The 18554-nt window shown below is 42.7% G+C and overlaps 1 protein-coding gene across 3 annotated transcripts in view; it reads right to left on the bottom strand.

The window, feature by feature from the left end:
• Positions 1–18554, bottom strand: part of chd7 (chromodomain helicase DNA binding protein 7) — a 343180-nt gene that overhangs the window by 163921 nt on the left and 160705 nt on the right. For 2 of the 3 annotated variants that reach the window (XM_060822645.1, XM_060822642.1), the window contains exon 5: positions 5877–5996. The exons of the other annotated variant lie outside the window; for it this stretch is intronic. In XM_060822645.1, the coding sequence (XP_060678628.1) occupies positions 5877–5996 (120 nt within the window). The remainder of the gene's footprint in view (positions 1–5876; positions 5997–18554) is intronic. 3 annotated transcript variants of the gene reach the window in all.

Genomic DNA, 18554 nt, shown 5'->3' with positions numbered 1-18554 from the left:
AGGTGCTCTTCTCTTTTCTGAGCTATGTCATTGGTACTGATGTGTACCACAACTTCTGGCTGCTCACCATCCCTGTTGCATGGAACTCTGAAGCAAACACTATTTGGAATCCCATGCACACAATGGGATTGGCATTTAAAGCTTGAAGTTTGTCATACATGTACAGCATGGATAAAGCACCTTCGGTCCAACTCATCCGCGCTGACCACATATCCCAACCTAATCTAGCCCCATTTGCCAACACTTGACCCATATCTCTCTAAACCCTTCCTATTCATGTATCCATCCAGATGCCTTTTAAATGCAGTAATTGTACCAGCCTCCACCACTTCCTCTGGCAGCTCATTCCATACACATACCACCCTGTATGAAAAAGCTGTCCCTTAGGTCTCTTTTACATCTTTCCCCTCTTACCCTAAACTGATGCCCTCTGGCTCTGGACTCCCCCACCCCAGGGAAAAAACTATTTACCATATTCATGCCCCTCATGATTTTATGAACCTCTATAAGGTCACCCCTCAGCCTCCCGACGCTCCAAGGAAAAAAGCCCCAGCCTATTTAGCCATTCCCTATAGTTCAAATTCTACAATCCAGGCAACATCCTTGTATGTCTTTTCTGAACCCTTTCACGTTTCACAACATCCTTCCGATAGGAAAGAGATCAGAATTGCACGCAATATTCCAAAATTTGCCAAACCAACAGCCTGTACGGCCACAACTTGACCTCTCAACTCCTATTTTCAATGCTCTGACCAATAAAGGAAAGTATACCAAATGCCGCCTTCACTATCCTATCTACTTGTGACTCTACTTTCAAGGAACTACGAACCTGCACTCCAAGATCTCTGTTCAGCAACACTGCCTATGACCTTACCATCAAGTGTATAAGTCCTGCCCTGATTTGCTTTTCCCATTGGCCCATCTGATCAAGATCCCGTTGTAATCGGAGGTAACCTTCTTCGCTGTCAGCTACACATCCAGTTTTGGTTACATCTGCAAGCTTACTAATTATACCTCCTATGTTCACATCCAAATCATTTATTTAAATGACAAAAAGCAGTGGACCCAGCATCGATCCTTGTGGCACACCACTGCCCATCAGCCTCCAGTCTGAAAAGCAATCCTTCACAGCCACCCTGTCTTCTACCTTCAAGCCAGTTCTATATCCAAATGGCTATGTCTCCCTGTGTTCCAAGAGATATAACCTTGCTAACCAGTCTCTCATGAGGAACCCTGTCGAACGCCTTACTGAAGTCCGCACAGATTATGTGCAGCAGGTCAGGCAGCATCCAAGGAACAGGAGATTCGATGTTTCGGGCATAAGCCCTTCTTCATGATTCCTGAAGAAGGGCTTATGTCTGAAATGTCGAATCTCCTGTTCCTTGGATGCTGCCTGACCTGCTGCGCTTTTCCAGCAACACATTTTCAGCTCTGATCTCCAGTATCTGCAGTCCTCATTTTCTTCTCTGTACAAATTGGTTTCCGCAACTACACTGGCACCACCCCCCACCTTTTCCTCCACTACATCGATGACTGTATCGGCGCTGCCTCGTGCTCCCACGAGGAGGTTGAACAGTTCATCAACTTTACCAACACCTTCCATCCCGACCTCAAATTCACCTGGACTGTCTCAGACTCCTCCCTCCCCTTCCTAGACTTTTCCATTTCTATCTCGGACGACCGACTCAACACAGACATCTACTATAAACCGACCAACTCCCACAGCTACCTGGACTACACCTCCTCCCACCCTGCCCCCTGTAAAAACTCCATCCCATATTCCCAATTCCTTCATCTCTGCCGCATCTGCTCCCAGGAGGACCAGTTCCAATACCGCACAGCCCAGATGGCCTCCTTCTTCAAGGACCGCAGATTCCCCCCAGACATGATCGACGATGCCCTCCACCGCATCTCCTCCACTTCCCGCTCCTCCGCCCTTGAGCCCCGCCCCTCCAACCGCCACCAAGACAGAACCCCACTGGTTCTCACCTACCACCCCACCAACCTCCGTATACAGCGTATCATCCGCCGTCATTTCCGCCAACTCCAAACGGACCCCACCACCAGGGATATATTTCCCTCCCCTCCCCTATCAGCGTTCCGCAAAGACCACTCCCTTCGTGACTCCCTCGTCAGGTCCACACCCCCCACCAACCCAACCTCCACTCCCGGCACCTTCCCCTGCAACCTCAGGAAATGCAAAACTTGCGCCCACACCTCCTCCCTCACTTCCCTCCAAGGCCCCAAGGGATCCTTCCATATCCGCCACAAATTCACCTGCACCTCCATACACATTATCTATTGCATCCGCTGCACCCGATGTGGCCTCCTCTATATTGGGGAGACAGACCGCCTGCTTGCAGAACGCTTCAGGGAACACCTCTGGGACGCCCGGACCAACCAACCCAACCACCCCGTGGCTCAACACTTTAACTCTCCCTTCCACTCCACCGAAGACATGCAGGTCCTTGGACTCCTCCATCGCCAGAACATAACACGACGGTTGGAGGAAGAGCGCCTCATCTTCCGCCTGGGAACCCTCCAACCACAAGGGATGAACTCCGATTTCTCCAGTTTCCTCATTTCTCCTCCCCCCACCTTGTCTCAGTCGATTCCCTTGAACTCAGCACCGCCCTCCTAACCTGCAATCCTCTTCCTGACCTCTCCGCCCCCACCCCACTCCGGCCTATCACCCTCACCTTGACCTCCTTCCACCTATCACATCTCCATCGCCCCTCCCCCAAGTCCCTCCTCCCTACCTTTTATCTTAGCCTGCCTGGCACCCTCTCCTCATTCCTGATGAAGGGCTCTGGCCCGAAGCGTCGAATTTCCTGTTCCTTGGATGCTGCCTAACCTGCTGTGCTTTAACCAGCAACACATTTTCAGCTCCGTACAGATTATGCCTACCTCTCTGCCCTCATCAATCTTCTTTGTTACTTCTTCAAAAAACTCAATCAAGTTTGTGAGACATCATTTCCCACACACAAAGCCATGCTGACTATCCCTAATCAGTCCTTTCCCTTCCAAATACATGTACATCCTGTCCGTCAGGATTCCTGCCAACAATTTGCCCACCACCAATGTCAGGCTCACTGGGCTATAGTTCCCTGGCTTTTCCATACCGCCTTTCCAATGATTTTGTCCACAAACTCTGCTGCCCAGGTCAAACTATTAAGACACTTATCTTTTCAACAGCTTGAAAAAAGAAAAACCCAATTTAAAAGGCTTGTAAAGAGTAGCCAGCAACAATGTAGTCAGGCTCTCACCTTGATGGCTCTCTAGTGAGTCTCAAATCTGTTCCAGCTCTGCTAGCCATGTTATTTTAATTTGTTGGAAAGTTAACTTGAAGAAAACATATCCTATTATTTAGATTAAATCTATAACACCCCATTTTGGTTCTAGTCTCCAAGTGCCCACACCTAGAGGCCTCTAATCACCAGCACCTACTGTGCAGACCCAAAATCAGCACACATGTCAGATTGGAGTTGAAATATTAACTCTGCTGCTCTCTCCATAGATGCTGCCACACCATTGAGTTGCTCTAATCATTTGGATGACTTTGTTTTACATCAGTCCATTACTTTTTTTTTTGAAATGTATCTCCCGCTAACCTCTCAGCCCAACTCAATATTCTCAACCTTATGGCCCCTCCATCGGAGGGGCAGGAAACCAGGAGCTGTCAGGAAAGTGGAGTTAAGGCCACACTCACATCAACCACGAACTTATTTAATGGCATGCTGGACCAGGGGCTGAATGGATTTCTCTTGCTCCTAATTTGCATTTGTGGGATGTGAAAAACTAACTTATAAACAACCTCACTACTCAATGGACCCTTACTGCTCCTGCAATCCTTCACTTTTGTCTTTGTAGACTTCATACAACTGTTGTCTAGATGCATTTGAAATGTTGGTTAGCCTGAGCAGGTGTGACCACCTTAATGGAATTCTCATGATACTGCCAATGCTATTGACTTTTCACTTTCCCTCCGACACAACGGCATTTTCCTTGCCTTTGGCTAAAACATAGTTCAACCAAAAGGCTCCATTTACCATCAGTAAATGCAAAACATGGCTTACATTCCTCCTCTCACCCAGAAATGACAACCTTGAAAATATTCACAACTAGCTGGTCTGCAGCACTGCATGGATCTCATCCTCATTTTCTTGCTTTCTATCAGCTTTCACGCTAATATCCAATACTTCACATCAGCATTGCCTTGCCAGCCATAAGCTGGATGGCTCCTCCACAAACCTAAAAGTAACCTAAACTATTCTTTCCAACTTAGTTTTCATTCTAATCCCCAACTTTGCCAGTAGCGATCCAATCATTGACACCAGCTGGGTTCCCCATTAGGAATGGGGAGGGGCAAAAAGGCTGAGACAGAAGGAAATAATCAAGGAACAAAGAGAAATAACTAGAATTACAGCAGTTATGATGAGGTAATGAGAAGTTGCAATCTGGACACCATACATGCTCTGACTTATCACCATCATTGCCATAGAACATCCACTTACTATACACATTACCATCAACTCCTATATCAACTTTTGATAAAGACTTTTGGCACTTCAAAATGCATGAATATTGTAAGCTCAATGTGCAAATATGCATTCAAATTATCAGCCTGTAATAATATGTATGACAGAAGTACATGGCGAGCTGGTGAGGATTCCCATGTTACTAAACATCTGATACAACTAAAATAACATCCATATAGAATATGGAAACTCAATAACAAAAAGAGTTTATCTGAGCAGTTTCAGGTGCCGGCCAGTATGAAGGATCTGAATTAACCAATAGCTATATTACAAGTGAACATATTAATCAGGTATTTATAGTTTTTGATACTGAAAAGGATTGAAAAGTGATAAAATCAGGGACAATAATGGATTAAATGCAGCAATCTAATTAGAATATTTCATACTTGCTTGTCTAATATAGGAACAGGACCAGGCCATTCAGCTGTCACAAAAACCGAAGCTGCTGGAAAAGCTCAGCAGGTCTGGCAGCATCTGTGAAGAGAAATCAAGGTTAACGTTTTGGATCCAGTGATTGGAAATTACTAAACTGGCGTAAAGGACCCGAAACATTAACTTTGATTTCTCTTCACAGATGCTGCCAGACTTGGAGGTTTTTGAACAACTTTGATATTTGTTTCTGATTTAGCATCCGCAGTTCATTCAAGCTTTCATTCAGCTGTTGCGATTGATCAAAGATCAGGTCAATTGTTATACAACACGATGGTTGTGTTCTCGTACAACCCTGTGTTACAGAAAAATTGCGCCTTAGAAACAGTGCTTAGTGTGTTGCTAACATATTCTTCATGTTACAGCCAACACACATTTTAAAAGATTGCACTTTAGAAACAGCATTTCCAATTCACAAGTTGCAATAGTGATTCACATTGATGAAACGTGCGTATTAGCAGAACAACCTGTACATCAATACCAATTATTCTCACTATTGCCTTAACCCTTCATGCTGTTAATAACCAAAAATTTATCAACCTCTACCTCAAATGCACTCAAAGACTGAACTGCCACAGACTTCTGGCAGATAGAATTCCAAAGACTCCAAAGTTGGCTCTTATTTCAAATGGGTTGAAGCATAAGAGCAGGCAAGCTACACTGCACCTGTACAAGGAGACTACATCTGAAGGACTAGAGCAGTTTTGGCCCCTTATAAAATGCAACAAATTTTGTGTTTTAAAAAAGCTTGATAACTATGATTAAAACTATTCACGTATAATTTCACACAAGATAAGGGAAAATATTGAAATGTCTTATATTTATATCACACTTTACGAAAACGCTGAAAATTGTCCAACTCATTGAAACAATCTAGATTGTTAGCAGTTATTGACTTGTGACCAATACCTGTTCAGATTGTGAAGTGCTTAATGGTGAATCTTTTCCTGCATCATCGTCATCAGATATTTTAAATTCTAGATCCTCTGTGTATCTCTTTCTTTTCACTTGTCGGCTAGAGCGGCGTTTCTGAAAATTAGAATGGAATTGGTTAACTAAAACCCAGCTTATAATATATTCTAGGACATTAGCAACAGTTAGCTGTCAACATCTAGTTTACATTGATTGCAATGTGGCAGTCCAAGTTACTAACATTAAAATAGATATAAACAAAATTGGTGCATGTAAAGTTGTGCTTAAGATACTAATGATGGATGAGACTTTAAACTATTTTTTGTATCAGGTAGTTTGAACACTGATTACAGTCAAGGTAAAAGCAGCTTAGAATCAACTCTATAATCTCTCTAACTGGCCTAATCCAACAGCAAAATTTATCAGATTGCTGGAAATCTGAAGAACAAACAGCAAATGCTGGAAATATTCACCAGGTTGGAGAGAGAAGCATAATTAACATTTCCAGTTGCCAGTAAAAGGTTATCAACTTGCAACATTTACTCTGCTTCTCTCTTCACATGGTGTTTGGCATTGTTTACTGGATTACATTTGAAAAAAATGCTTGCCAGTTAATGTGAGTAAAGTTTGAATGGCTAGTAACAAAAATAGGAGGGAGTGAGAAATAACTTGTTTACTCAAACTGGTTTGAATTGACTATAACAAGACGCAAGAATCACAGCATAATACATTTAGTGGAAAATTAAGGGAAACATGAGCTGGAAAGGAATAGATGGTTCTGTTGATAGGATAAGGCAAAGGGAGGGAGGAAAAACACCACTGAGTTTTGTAATGCAAATTTAACAAACAGCCTTTTAAGGTCAAGGCCATCTGTTTATTTGGAAATAAACCACCATAAGTTATATTCAAGCTTGATACAAGAGCAAAGTGATCAATGTTGCAAACTTACCTGGACACAAGGAAAAAAAGAATTGCAGTCATGACATGTAAAGCTTTCATAAGGTTGTGATGGTTTGGGACTGTATCTTTAAAAATTTAGAGCAAATGGAGGAATAGGAGCCATATAATTGATTCTGCTATCTGCTGACATAAATGGTTCAGGTGTTAAAGATTAGGAAGGTCTTCCATTGTTTTACTAGGTAAAATATTTTTCAGGTGAGGTAGACAGATTTTGGACAAGGAAATCAAAAGGTCACTGGGGATTGATGGAAATCTTGAAGTTGAAACACAAATAGATCACCCATGACCTTATTGAATGGTGGGGGACAAACTTGAAGAGCTGAATGGCTTACTTCTGTTTCTAATTCAATACTTTCTGTCACAGATGGTTCAGTGTGAGAATTTGAGAGAGAAACAGCAAGGGCTGGCAGATCGATGTTGCAAAATGACCATAGAGATTTGCTGCTCTGGACAGAAGCTAGTGTACAGAGTGAAGATCAGGATTGCAAGCAGGGATCAAAACATTATTTATTTTCGAGGACTGCTTTACAGAAAAATAAAAATGCCTAGCTTAATCTTAATTGAGCACCGCTTGATTTTTGGTAGCTTTCACTTGGTTTTCAGAGACCTCACACCCTCAGCTACCCAATCATCGGCAGTGGTGCTCTGATGCTTCATTCTCATTGGAGGATGCAAGGAAGAACATGGCAGATCCATTCTTTGCTGTCTTAGTTGTAACCTATCTTCTTTTTCTCGAGTTTCCAATGGTGATGCTGAGCAACCATAGACATTAAACACTCAATTTTCCCTTCAGAGTTAATAGAAATTCAGAGCAGTATGAACGGAGACTGATGTTTTCTGCCTCTCCCTAGGTGAGGGATACAATACAGTCAGTCATGCAGCACAGAAAGAGACCCTTTGGTCCAATTTGTCTGTGCTGACCTGACAGTCGGACCGGACTTAGTCCGTTTGACGGAATTTGGCCAATATCCCTCAGCCATTCCTGTTCATATACCCATCCTTTACTTTTTAAATATTGTATTTGTACCAGCCTCCATCCACTACTTCCTCTGGTACCTCATTCCATACATCTAACATCCTCTGAGAGAGGTTCCTTTTAAATCTTTCCCTGCTCACTTTAAACCTATGCCCTCTCGTCTTGGACTCCCAACCACAGGGAAAAGACCTTGGCTATTCACCCTATCCATGCCCCTCATTACTTTATATACATCTATAACGCCACCCCACAGCCTCTGATGTTCCGGGGAGAGAAACAAAACCTGTCTACTCAGCCTCTTCCGATAACTCAAATCCTCCAGCCCTGACAACATCCGTGTAAATCCTTTTCTGCACCCTCTCAAGTTTAATGACATCCTTCTTATCGAAGGGCAACCAGAATTATATAGTGTTCTAAAAGAGGCCTCATGAACATCCTGCACAGCTGCAACATGTCATTCCAACTTCTGCTCTTAACATTGAGACCAATGAAGGCAAGCAAATGTCTTCTTCACCAGTGTCTACTTGCAACTCCACTTTCAAGATTGGAGTGCACCGGATTCTCAAGGTTATTTTGTTGGGCAAAACTTCCCAAGGGCCTTCTGTTAATAAGTCAGTCCTGCCCTGATTTTCCTTACCAAAATCCAATAACTCTCACTTATCAAAATTAAACTCCATCTGCCACTCCTCATTCCATGAGCCCATCTAATCATTATCCCATTGCACTGAGGCAACCTTCTTCGCTGTCCACTGCACCACCTATTTTGATGTCATCTGCAAACTTTTTAAATATGTCTCCTGTATGCATTTCCAAATTATTATATAAATAGCAAAAAGCAGTGAACACAGAACCGATTCTGGCAGCACAGCGGTGGTCACAGGTCCATTGTCCGAGAAACAACTCTCTTACCACCACCTCGATTCCTACCTTTTAAGGCAACTTTGTATCCAATTGTGATCGAACCTTAATAACCCGTCTACCATGTCGAACCTTGTTGAATGCCTTACTCAAATCGACACAGACATTGATTCCTCTGCCTACATCAATCACCTTCGTTACTTCTTCAAACATAACTCAATCGAGTTAATGAGACATGATTTCCCACACACCCAAAGCCATTGAAATGTGGAGCTTATTCAAGGAACAGCTACTGTGTGTCCATGATAAGTATGTACTTGCCAGGCAGAGGAAGTGGTCGAACAAGGGAGCCATGGTTTACTAAAGATATTGAATCTGTTGTCATGATGAAGGAGGCAGCTGATGTGAGGATGAAACTTGAAGGCTCAAAGCACTTCAGAGTTACAGGTTAGCCAGGAAAGACCCAAAGAGAGAGCTAAAAAGAGCCAGGAGAGGACATGAGAAGTCATTGGCAGATAGGATCAAGGGAAACCCTAAAACTTTCAATAGGTATATCAGGAATAAAACAATGACTACAGTAAGATTAGGGCTAAACAAGGATAGTAGTGGAATGTTGTGCATGGAGTCAGGAGATAGGGGAAGCGCTAAATGAATATTTTTCGTCAGTATTCACAATGGAAAAAGGATGCTGTCGAGGAGAATACAGAGATACAGGCTACTAGACTAGATGGGATTGAAGTTCACAAGGAGGTGGTGTTAGCAATTCTGCAAAGCATGAAAATAGATAAGTCAGCTGAGTTGGATGGGATTTATCCTCTGATTCTCCAGGAAGCTGGGGAGGAGATTGCTAAGCTTTTGGCTTTAATCATTATGTTGTCATTGTCTACAAGAACAGTGCCAGAAGACTGGAGGATAGTAAATGCCGTCTCCTTGTTTAAGAAGGTGAGTAGAGACAAGTCTGGTAATTATAGACCAGTGAGCCTTACTTCGGTTATTGGTAATGTGTTGGAAAGGGTTATAAGAGATAGGATTTATAATCATCTACAGGAGGTGAAAGTTGATTAGAGATAGTGTACACATTTTTGTGAAGGGTAAGTCATGCCTCACAAACCTTTGAGAAGGTACCAAACAGGTGGATGAGAGTAAAGCGGTGTATATGGATTTCAGTAAGGCACTTGATAAGGTTCCCCATGGTAGGCTACTGCACATAATATGGAGGAATGGGATTGAAGGTGATTCAGCAGTTTGGATCAGAAATTGGCTAGCTGAAAGAAGACAGAGGGTGGTGGCTGATGGGAAATATTCATCCTGGAGTTCAGTTACCAGTGGTGTACTGCAAGGATCTGCTTTGGAGCCACTGTTGGTTGTCATTTTTATAAATGACCTAGATAAAGGGTGTAGAAAGATGGTTTACAAAATTTGATGACACTAAGGTTGGTAAGTGTGTTAATAGTGCTAAAGGATGTTGCAGGTTACAGACAGACATAGCTAAGCTGCCGAGCTGGGCTAAGAGGTGGCAAATATGACTAACTTTGGAAGGGGCAACAAGCATAAAGAGTACTGGGCTAATGGTAAGATTCTTGGTAGTGTAGATGAGCAGAGAGATCTTGGTGTCCATTTGCATAGATCCCTGGAAATTGCCACCCAGGTTGATAGGGTTGTTAAGAAGGCATACAGTATGTTAGCTTTTATGGGTAGAGGGATTGGGTTTCAGAGATACGAGGTGATGCTGCAGCTGTACAAAACTCAGGTGCGGCTGCACTTGGCAAGTATTGTGTACAGTCTGGTCACCGCATTATAAGAAAGATTAGCTTAGATTAGATTACTTATGTGAAAGCTTTGGAAAGGGTTCATAGAAGATTTACTAGGATGCTGCATGGTATGGAGCGAAGGTCTTATGAGGAAAGGTCGAGCGACTTGAGATTGTTTTCATTAGAGAGAAGGTCGAGAGGTGATTTAATTGAGACATAAGATATCAGAGGGTTAGATAGGATGGACAGTGAGAGCCTTTTTACTCGAATGGTGATAGCTAGCATGAGGGGACATAGCTTTAAATTGAGGGGTGATAGATAAAGGACAGATATCAGAGGTAGCTTCTTTACTCAGAGTAGGAGGGGCATGGAATGCACTGCCTGCAACCGTAGTAGACTTGCCAACTTTAAGGGCATTGGATAAACATATGGATGAAAATGGAACAGTGTAGGATAGGGCTTCAGATTGGTGCCACAGGTCAGTGCAACATCGAGAGCCAAAGGGCCTAGATTGCACTGTAATGATCTATGCTCCATGTTGACTATCCCTAATCAGTCCTTGCCTTTCCAAATACATGAAAATCCTGTCCATCAGAATCCCCTCCAAAAACTTGCCCACTACTGATGCAAGTATCACTGGTCTACACTTCCTTGGTTTTTCCTTACAGCCTTTCTTAAACAATGGCACCACATTAGCCAACCTCTAGACTTCTGGCACCTTACCCACGGCTGTCGAAATATCTCAGCAATGGGCCCAACAATCTCTTTCTAAGCTTCCCACAAAAGTCTGGGAAACACCTGATCAGGGTCCAGGAATCTATCTTCATGCTTTTTAAGACCTCCAGCACCTCCTCTTCTGTAACAAGAACTTTTTTCAAACATGACTTTTTTTCCCCCAAGTTCCTTACCTTCCATGTCCTTCGCCACAGTAAATACTGATGTGAAATACACCTTCAGTATCTGACATATCTCCTGTGGCTCCATACAAAGACACCCTTACTTGTCTTTAAGGGGTCCTAGTCTCTCCCTAGTTACTTTTTTATCCTTAATATAGTTATAGGATCCTTCTGGATTCTCCTTAAATCAATTTGCCAGAACTACCTCATGTCCCCTTTTTGCCCTCCTAAATTTGCCTCTTAAGTGTACTTCTATTGCCCTGACACTCTGAGGATTCATTCGATCCCAGCTGTCTATACCTGGCACATGCTTTTTTTTCTGTCTAGAACTTCAATTTCTCTAGTCAGCCAGCATTCCCTACACCTACTAGGTTTGCCCTTCAGAACATAATGTCTCTGAACTCTTGTTATCTCATTTTTAAAGGTCTCTCACTTCCCAACTGTCCCTTCACCTGTGAGTAGCCTCTCCCAATCAACTTTTGAAAGTGCTTGTCTAATATTGTCAAAATTTGCCTTACTCCAATTTAGAACTCTAAACTTCTTGATGAATTATATTCTTTTCTACAGCTATTTTAAAACTAATATAATTATCATCACTTGCCTCAAAGTTCTCCACACTGACATCAGTCACTCATCCTGCCTTATTTCCCAATGGAAGATCAAAGATTGCTCCTTCTCTACTAGATACATCTGCATATTGAAGATAGTTTTCTTGTACCGTAGTCTGTTAAAATCCCTGACCATGAGACCCCTATTATTCTTACAGATATGAGGTCTCCTCATGTATTTGCTTTTCAATTTCCTGCTGACTATGTGTGGGGAGTGGGGAGTAGTGGTGGTGGTTGGGGGGGGGTGGGTGGAGGAGAGAAGGAGAGAGTGCTATAACACAACCCCAATAAGGTAATCATCCCTTTCATGTTACTCAGTTCCACCCACAAAGCTTCACTGGTGATCTCCCAAGAATATCTTCCAAGTACAGTCACAATGTTATCCCTAACCAAGCCTGCTACACCCCCCTTCCTCTCTTAGCCCCCTTTCTATCCTTCCAAAGCACCTAAAGCCCAGAACATGAAGCAGCCAGTCCAGTCCATCCCGAAGCCACATTTGTGATGGCCAGTCCCATGTTCTCAACCACACCTTCAGTTCATCTGCCTTACCTGTCAAGGAGAGTATCGTTGGACTGTTAATTCAAAGATCCAGTTACTGGTCTGGGGTCCCAGGTTTGAATCTTGCCAGATTGATGAAGTTTGAATTCAATAAAAAAAATTCTGGAATTAAGAGTCTGATGATGACCTTCAATCCATCATCAACTGTTGGAAAGGTCCATGTAGCTCACTGATGTCCTTTAGGGAAGGAAACTGCCATCTTTACCAGGTCACATGCAAGCCATACTTCAGACCCACAGCAATGTGGTTACTCTCAACTGCCCTGTGGGCAACTGAGGCTAGGCAATAAATGCTGTCTAGCAAGCCACACCCTCATCCCACGAGTGAATAAAGGGAAAAAGGCCTATTGCATTGAAGTAAATGCAATCTTACCTTGTTCTTGGTCAAGGTCTTGAATGGCTTGCTTCTCTACTGTACCAGCCTCAGCCTTCTCACTATTGCTTCGGTTTCCCCAACTCTACCAACCTGACTAGTTTAATGACTCCTGAGTAGCACTAGCAAATCTCCCGACAAGAATATTGGTCACCTTCCAATTCAGATGGAACCCATCCACAGGTCATTTCTACACCTGAAAAGGTCCCAATGATCCAAAAATGAAGCACTACCAACACTTCAACTGAAATGAGCACTACACAGGAGTCAGATTTCGGACTGTTATGACCTTTACAGCATAATGTTATTCCACAGTTACAGTTATCCACCAGGTCAGAAACAATCAGGTTAAGAAACATATCTAAAGCAGATCCATCAGAGGATCTAAAATGTCACTGATAAAGAACTCAAGTCAGTTCCATAAAAGGTCTACATTGTAGAAACAAAACAGTCAGCCATTAAATCAGCCTTGAGGATTGAAAAAAATCATTTCAAAATGGAGCCCAATCAATACATTCAACCTCTCAGGAATATCCCCAATGTCACAGGAAATGTAAAATAAGACAGGCGCTCTCTCCACGAGCTGCTGTCTTCCTTGGGGAGCAGGCCTGGTACAGCTATCTGCACAGGTATTGTTACAGGGTGTACTGGTCGATTCCTCCAATTTCTCTCTTTGGCTCTGCTTCTTCTCATAGATCTCCAGGAAGATGCATAAATTTAATGGTCAACAGAACCACCCCAATCAAACGTCCCTCTCTCTAGTCTTTCCTGTTCTCCCAATCACAGACTTTGCTTCTGAAGCAGCAAGAGAGAAAAACTTTGCCTGTTGGAGCCTAAGCAGCAAACATGGGAGAGACAGAATGTGAGATTGGAGGAAAAGTGCTTATACATGGTGACTTCTCCCAAGATTGCTAGTCCTCCAAACAAACTTTGCATCTTCTTTCTGCTCTCAATGATACACCTGCACTTGCTGTTTGCAATGAAGCAACTGTGATGCCAAGTTTCACATACAGGGCCAACTATATTTGCATTATTGCCTTTGATTTTTCGCATTGACTTTTGGAGACTTACAGGGCGACTTGCCCACCGATTTGGTTTATTTTGAATTCTATCCCTGAGGATTTAAACCAAGTCAGTGTATTAGTATAGCTTGGTTTCAGTCAGGGATCTTCACAACAACCCACATCCTGAAAGTCAGCTTGAGGAATAGATGTTACTTTGCTGAACTTTCTCCATCAACAGAATAAATAATAACAATGGAAGAGGATTTTTCAAACAAGCAAAAAATGGAGAAACGCAGCAAGTTTGGCACCACCTGTGGACAGTAAGGAATTAATATTGATTTTGATATGAACTGTAAGGATATCCTGACAAGATAACCTCACCCACTTTTCTCCACCAAAATCATTTCTGGAAAATTACACTTTTAACACTTCTCTTTATGCCTGACGTTTAGTTTAACAATTGCACGGGAAAAGTCAAACACTTAAGTAGGAAGGGCATAAGTAATAGATATCCTCAGAACAGAATGCTGTACAGGTGAAGTTCTGGAGGACTGGAGAGTTGCTAATGTCCACCTGCACAAAAAGGGTAGTAGGGATATTCTAACTACAGACCAGTGAGCCTGATGTTTGTGGTGGGAAAGTTGCTGGAGAAGGTACTGAGGAATGAGATCTATTTATATTTAGAAAAGAATAGGCTTATCAGTGATAGGCAATATGGTTTTGTGTGGGAGGAGATTGCGCCTTACCAACTTAATACAGTTCTTTGAGGAAGTGAGCAAGTTGATAGATGAAGGAAGGACTGTAGACGTCATAAACATGGACCTTAGTCAGGAGTTTGCTAAGGTTTCCCCATGGTTAAACTAATGGACAAAGTGAAGTCAGTGTGCAGGGTGTTCTAGCTAGGTGGACAAAGAACTGGTTGAGCAACAGGATACAGGGAGTAGTAATTGAAGGGAGTTTCTCGAAATGGAAAAAGGTGACCAGTGGTGTTCCACAGGGGTCAGTGCTGGGGCCACTGTTATGATATACATAAATGATCTGGAAGAGGGCATTGTTGGTATGATCAGCAGGTTTGCAGATGACACAAAGATTGGTAGAATAGCAGTAAGCATAGGGAACTGTCAAAGAATACAGGAGAATATTGATAGACTGGAGAATTAGGCAGAGAAGTAGTGGCAGATGGGAGTTCAGGCAAATGTGAGGTGATGCATTGGAAGGTCTAATTCTAGACCAAACTATACAGTAAGCGGAAGAGCCTTGGGAAAAGTTGATGAGCAGAGAGATCTGGGAGTGCAAGTCCATCATACCCTATTGAGTATAAGAGCTAGCAGGTCATGTTGAAATTTAACAAGACATTGGTTCGGCCACTTTCAGAATACTGTGTACAGTTCTGGTCGCCACATTACCAAAAGGATGTGGACGCTTTGGAGGGGGTGCAGAGAAGGTTTACGAGGATGTTGCCTGGTATGGAAGGTGTTCGCTATGAAGAGAGGTTGGAGGAGGTTAGGTTTGTTTTCATTAGAAAAAAAGGAGATTGAGGGGGGACCTGATTGATGTGTACAAAATCCTGAAGGGTAAAGACAAGATTGCCAGAGGTAGGCTTTTTCCCAGCATGAGGGATTCAATAATGAGAGGTCACGCTTTCAAGGTAAGAAGTGAAAAGTTTAAGGGGGGATACACGCGGCAAGTACTTTACACAGAGGGTGGTGGGTGTCGGGAACGCGTTGCCAGCAGGGGTAGTAGAGGCAGGCACGTAGATTCATTTCAGGTGCTTATGGACAGATGGACGAGTAGGTGGGGAACAGAGGGATACAGATCCTTAGGAATTGGACAATAGCTTCATGCAGTGGATTTGGAGCAGCTCAGGCTTGGAGGGCCGAAGGGCATGTTCCTGGGCTGTAAGTTTTCTTTGTTTCGAGTGTACATCAGTCCAACTCGTCCATGCCGACCAGATATCCCAACCCAATCGAGTCCCACCTGCCAGCACCTGGCCCATATTCCCCCAAACCCTTTCTATTCATAGATCTATCCTGATGCTTTTTAAATGCTGTAATTGTACTAGCCTCCACCACTTCCTCTGGTAGCTCATTCCATACACATACTACCCTCTGCGTGAAAAACTTGCCCCATAGGGTCTTTTTTATATCTTTGCCCCCTCACCCCAAACCAGGAAACTATGGATTATTTTGTCTCACATTTGTCATTGAGAAATTGCAAGAGAGGCAGTTTCAGGATATTTAGAAAATTATACCATCAGGCAGAATCAACACACTTGCAGCAAAAGGAAAATGACAACCGTATTTTTTTTTTAAGTATATCATCAGGATGGATGAATAAGTAATAGTAAATTTAGTTTTCCAAAAGCCATTCAACAGGATGCCACCTAAAAGGTTACTGGACAAGTGAAGAGTTTAGATGTGTGGGGTGATATATCAGCATGAATGGCAAACTTGTTGTCTAACAGGATGTAGAGATTCAGGATAACTGCCATTTTCAAAATGGCAACAGCTAATGGAGTGCCTCAGTTATCAAGCTGTAGCCTAAATTTTTTATGAACTACGTGAATGACAAATGAAATTGTGCATAAATTTGCTGATGATATAAGTAGAGATAGGAAAACAATTTATGAGGAGCGTACAAACAGTCTGCAAAAGAGATAGAGGTAGGTTAAATGGCTGGACAAAAAAAAACTGGCAAGTGAAATATCATGTGGGAAAATATGGACCTCTGGAAGGAAAATGGAAAAGCACATTGATCTTAAATGGAAGACGACAATCATGTGCTGCAGTACGGACTAATCTGGTGATTTTTGTATGTGAATTGCCAAAAGTCCAACATACAGATATAACAAATAATTAGGATGGGAAATGGACTGCTGGCCTTTGTTGCCAGGAGAATGGAATTTAAAAATATAGAGAACTCTACAAAGTGACATTGCATTGTATAGTTTTGGTCACATTCTGTGGGAGGGACATACCCTAGATGGAAATAGTTCAGAGAAGGGAAATGACACTGATGACAAAGATGAGGGCTCTCTCTTATTAGGAAAGGTGCAGTAGCTCAGGCCTATGATCTCTCCAGGTTAGAAGAATGAGAAGATTCAGAAGAAGGACCTTGGCAGGGCAGATGTTGAAAAGATATTTCCTCTCTTGGGGCCATCTAGAACAAAGGCACACCGTTTTAAAATTAGTCGTGTTTATATATAAGGGAGACAAAGGAGAAATTTATCTACAGGAGGCAATTAATTTTTAGAAGTCTCTTCTGCAAAGAGCAATGAATACATTGCATACATTAAAAGCCAAGTTAAACAGATTTTTGAAAGCTAATAGAGCAAAGCAGGAAAGTGGAGTCAAGGCCATAATCAAACCAGCTTTGTTATACAGCACAAGTATAAGGGGTTGAATAACCTTCTTTTGCTTTTATTTCTTACATTCTTAGGTACAAGTCAGGATTTTGATGGAATACTCTCTATTGACCTGGATAAATGCAACTCCAACACCAGTTGAAGCTAAAAGTTATTCAAGACAAGGAGTTCACATGGATAGCTCCCAACAGCTATTATAAATGTTCACACTCTCCATCACTGTCTCACCAGGTTTGCAGTGTGCACCATCCACAAGGTGTAGTGCAGAAACTCCTCTAGGTTTTCTCAAATGCACCTCTCAAACCCACAATCTTAAGGATTTAAGACAAATGCAGTAAATGCTTTGGGTCATCAGCTCCAAGGTCCCTTGGTTATCCACTTTGGTGGCAAGAACAGGAAGGCAGATTACTACCTAAATGGAATCAATTTAGGTAAAGGGGCAGTACAAAGAGATCTGGGTGTTCTTGTACAGCAGTCAATGAAGGCAAGCATGCAGGTACAGCAGGTAGTGAAGGCGGCAAACAGCATGCAGGCCTTCATAACAAGAGGGATTGAGTATGGAAGCAAAGTGGTTCTTCTGCAGCTGTATAGGGCCCTGGTGAGACCACAACTGGAGTATTGTGTGCAGTTCTAATCCCCAAATTTGAGGAAAGACATTCTGGCTATTGAGGGAGTGCAGCGTAGGTTCACACGGTCAATTTCTGGAATGGCGGGATTATCTCAAGTTGAAAGACTGGAGCGACTGGGCTTGTATACCCTTGAGTTTAGAAGACTGAGAGGGGATCTGTTTGAGACATATAAGATTATTAAAGGATTGGACACTCTGGAGGCAGGAAACATGTTTCTGCTGATGGGTGAGTGCCGAACCAGAGGACACAGCTTAAAAATACGGGGTAGACCATTTAGGACAGAGATGAGGAGAAACTTCTTCACCCAGAGAGTGGTGGCTGTGTGGAATGCTCTGCCCCAGAGGGCAGTGGAGGCCCAGTCTCTGGATTCATTTAAGAAATAGATGGATAGAGCTCTCAAGGATAGTGGAATCAAGGGTTATGGAAATAAGGCAGGAACAGGATACTGATTAAGGATGATCAGCCATGATCATATTGAATGGTGGTGCAGGCTTGAAGGGAAGAATGGCCTGCTCTTGCACCTATTGTCTACTGTCAGAGGGGACGAGGCATGAAGCAATCGTAGGTCAGAGATAAGGTTACCGTATTCATTGATAAGCACAGCTTCCTCACTAGGAATGTTTGATCATGGAATTATTCTTTAGATCTCAAAGCACATTCCAATAAACTTTTTCATCTCCTTGTTTTATGAAAATAAAA

The sequence above is a fragment of the Hemiscyllium ocellatum genome, chromosome 4 (genome assembly GCF_020745735.1).
Source record: "Hemiscyllium ocellatum isolate sHemOce1 chromosome 4, sHemOce1.pat.X.cur, whole genome shotgun sequence".
Classification (NCBI taxonomy): domain Eukaryota; kingdom Metazoa; phylum Chordata; class Chondrichthyes; order Orectolobiformes; family Hemiscylliidae; genus Hemiscyllium; species Hemiscyllium ocellatum.
The sequence above is the reverse complement of the archived record's forward strand: the minus strand, read 5'-3'. Positions and strand labels throughout refer to the sequence as shown.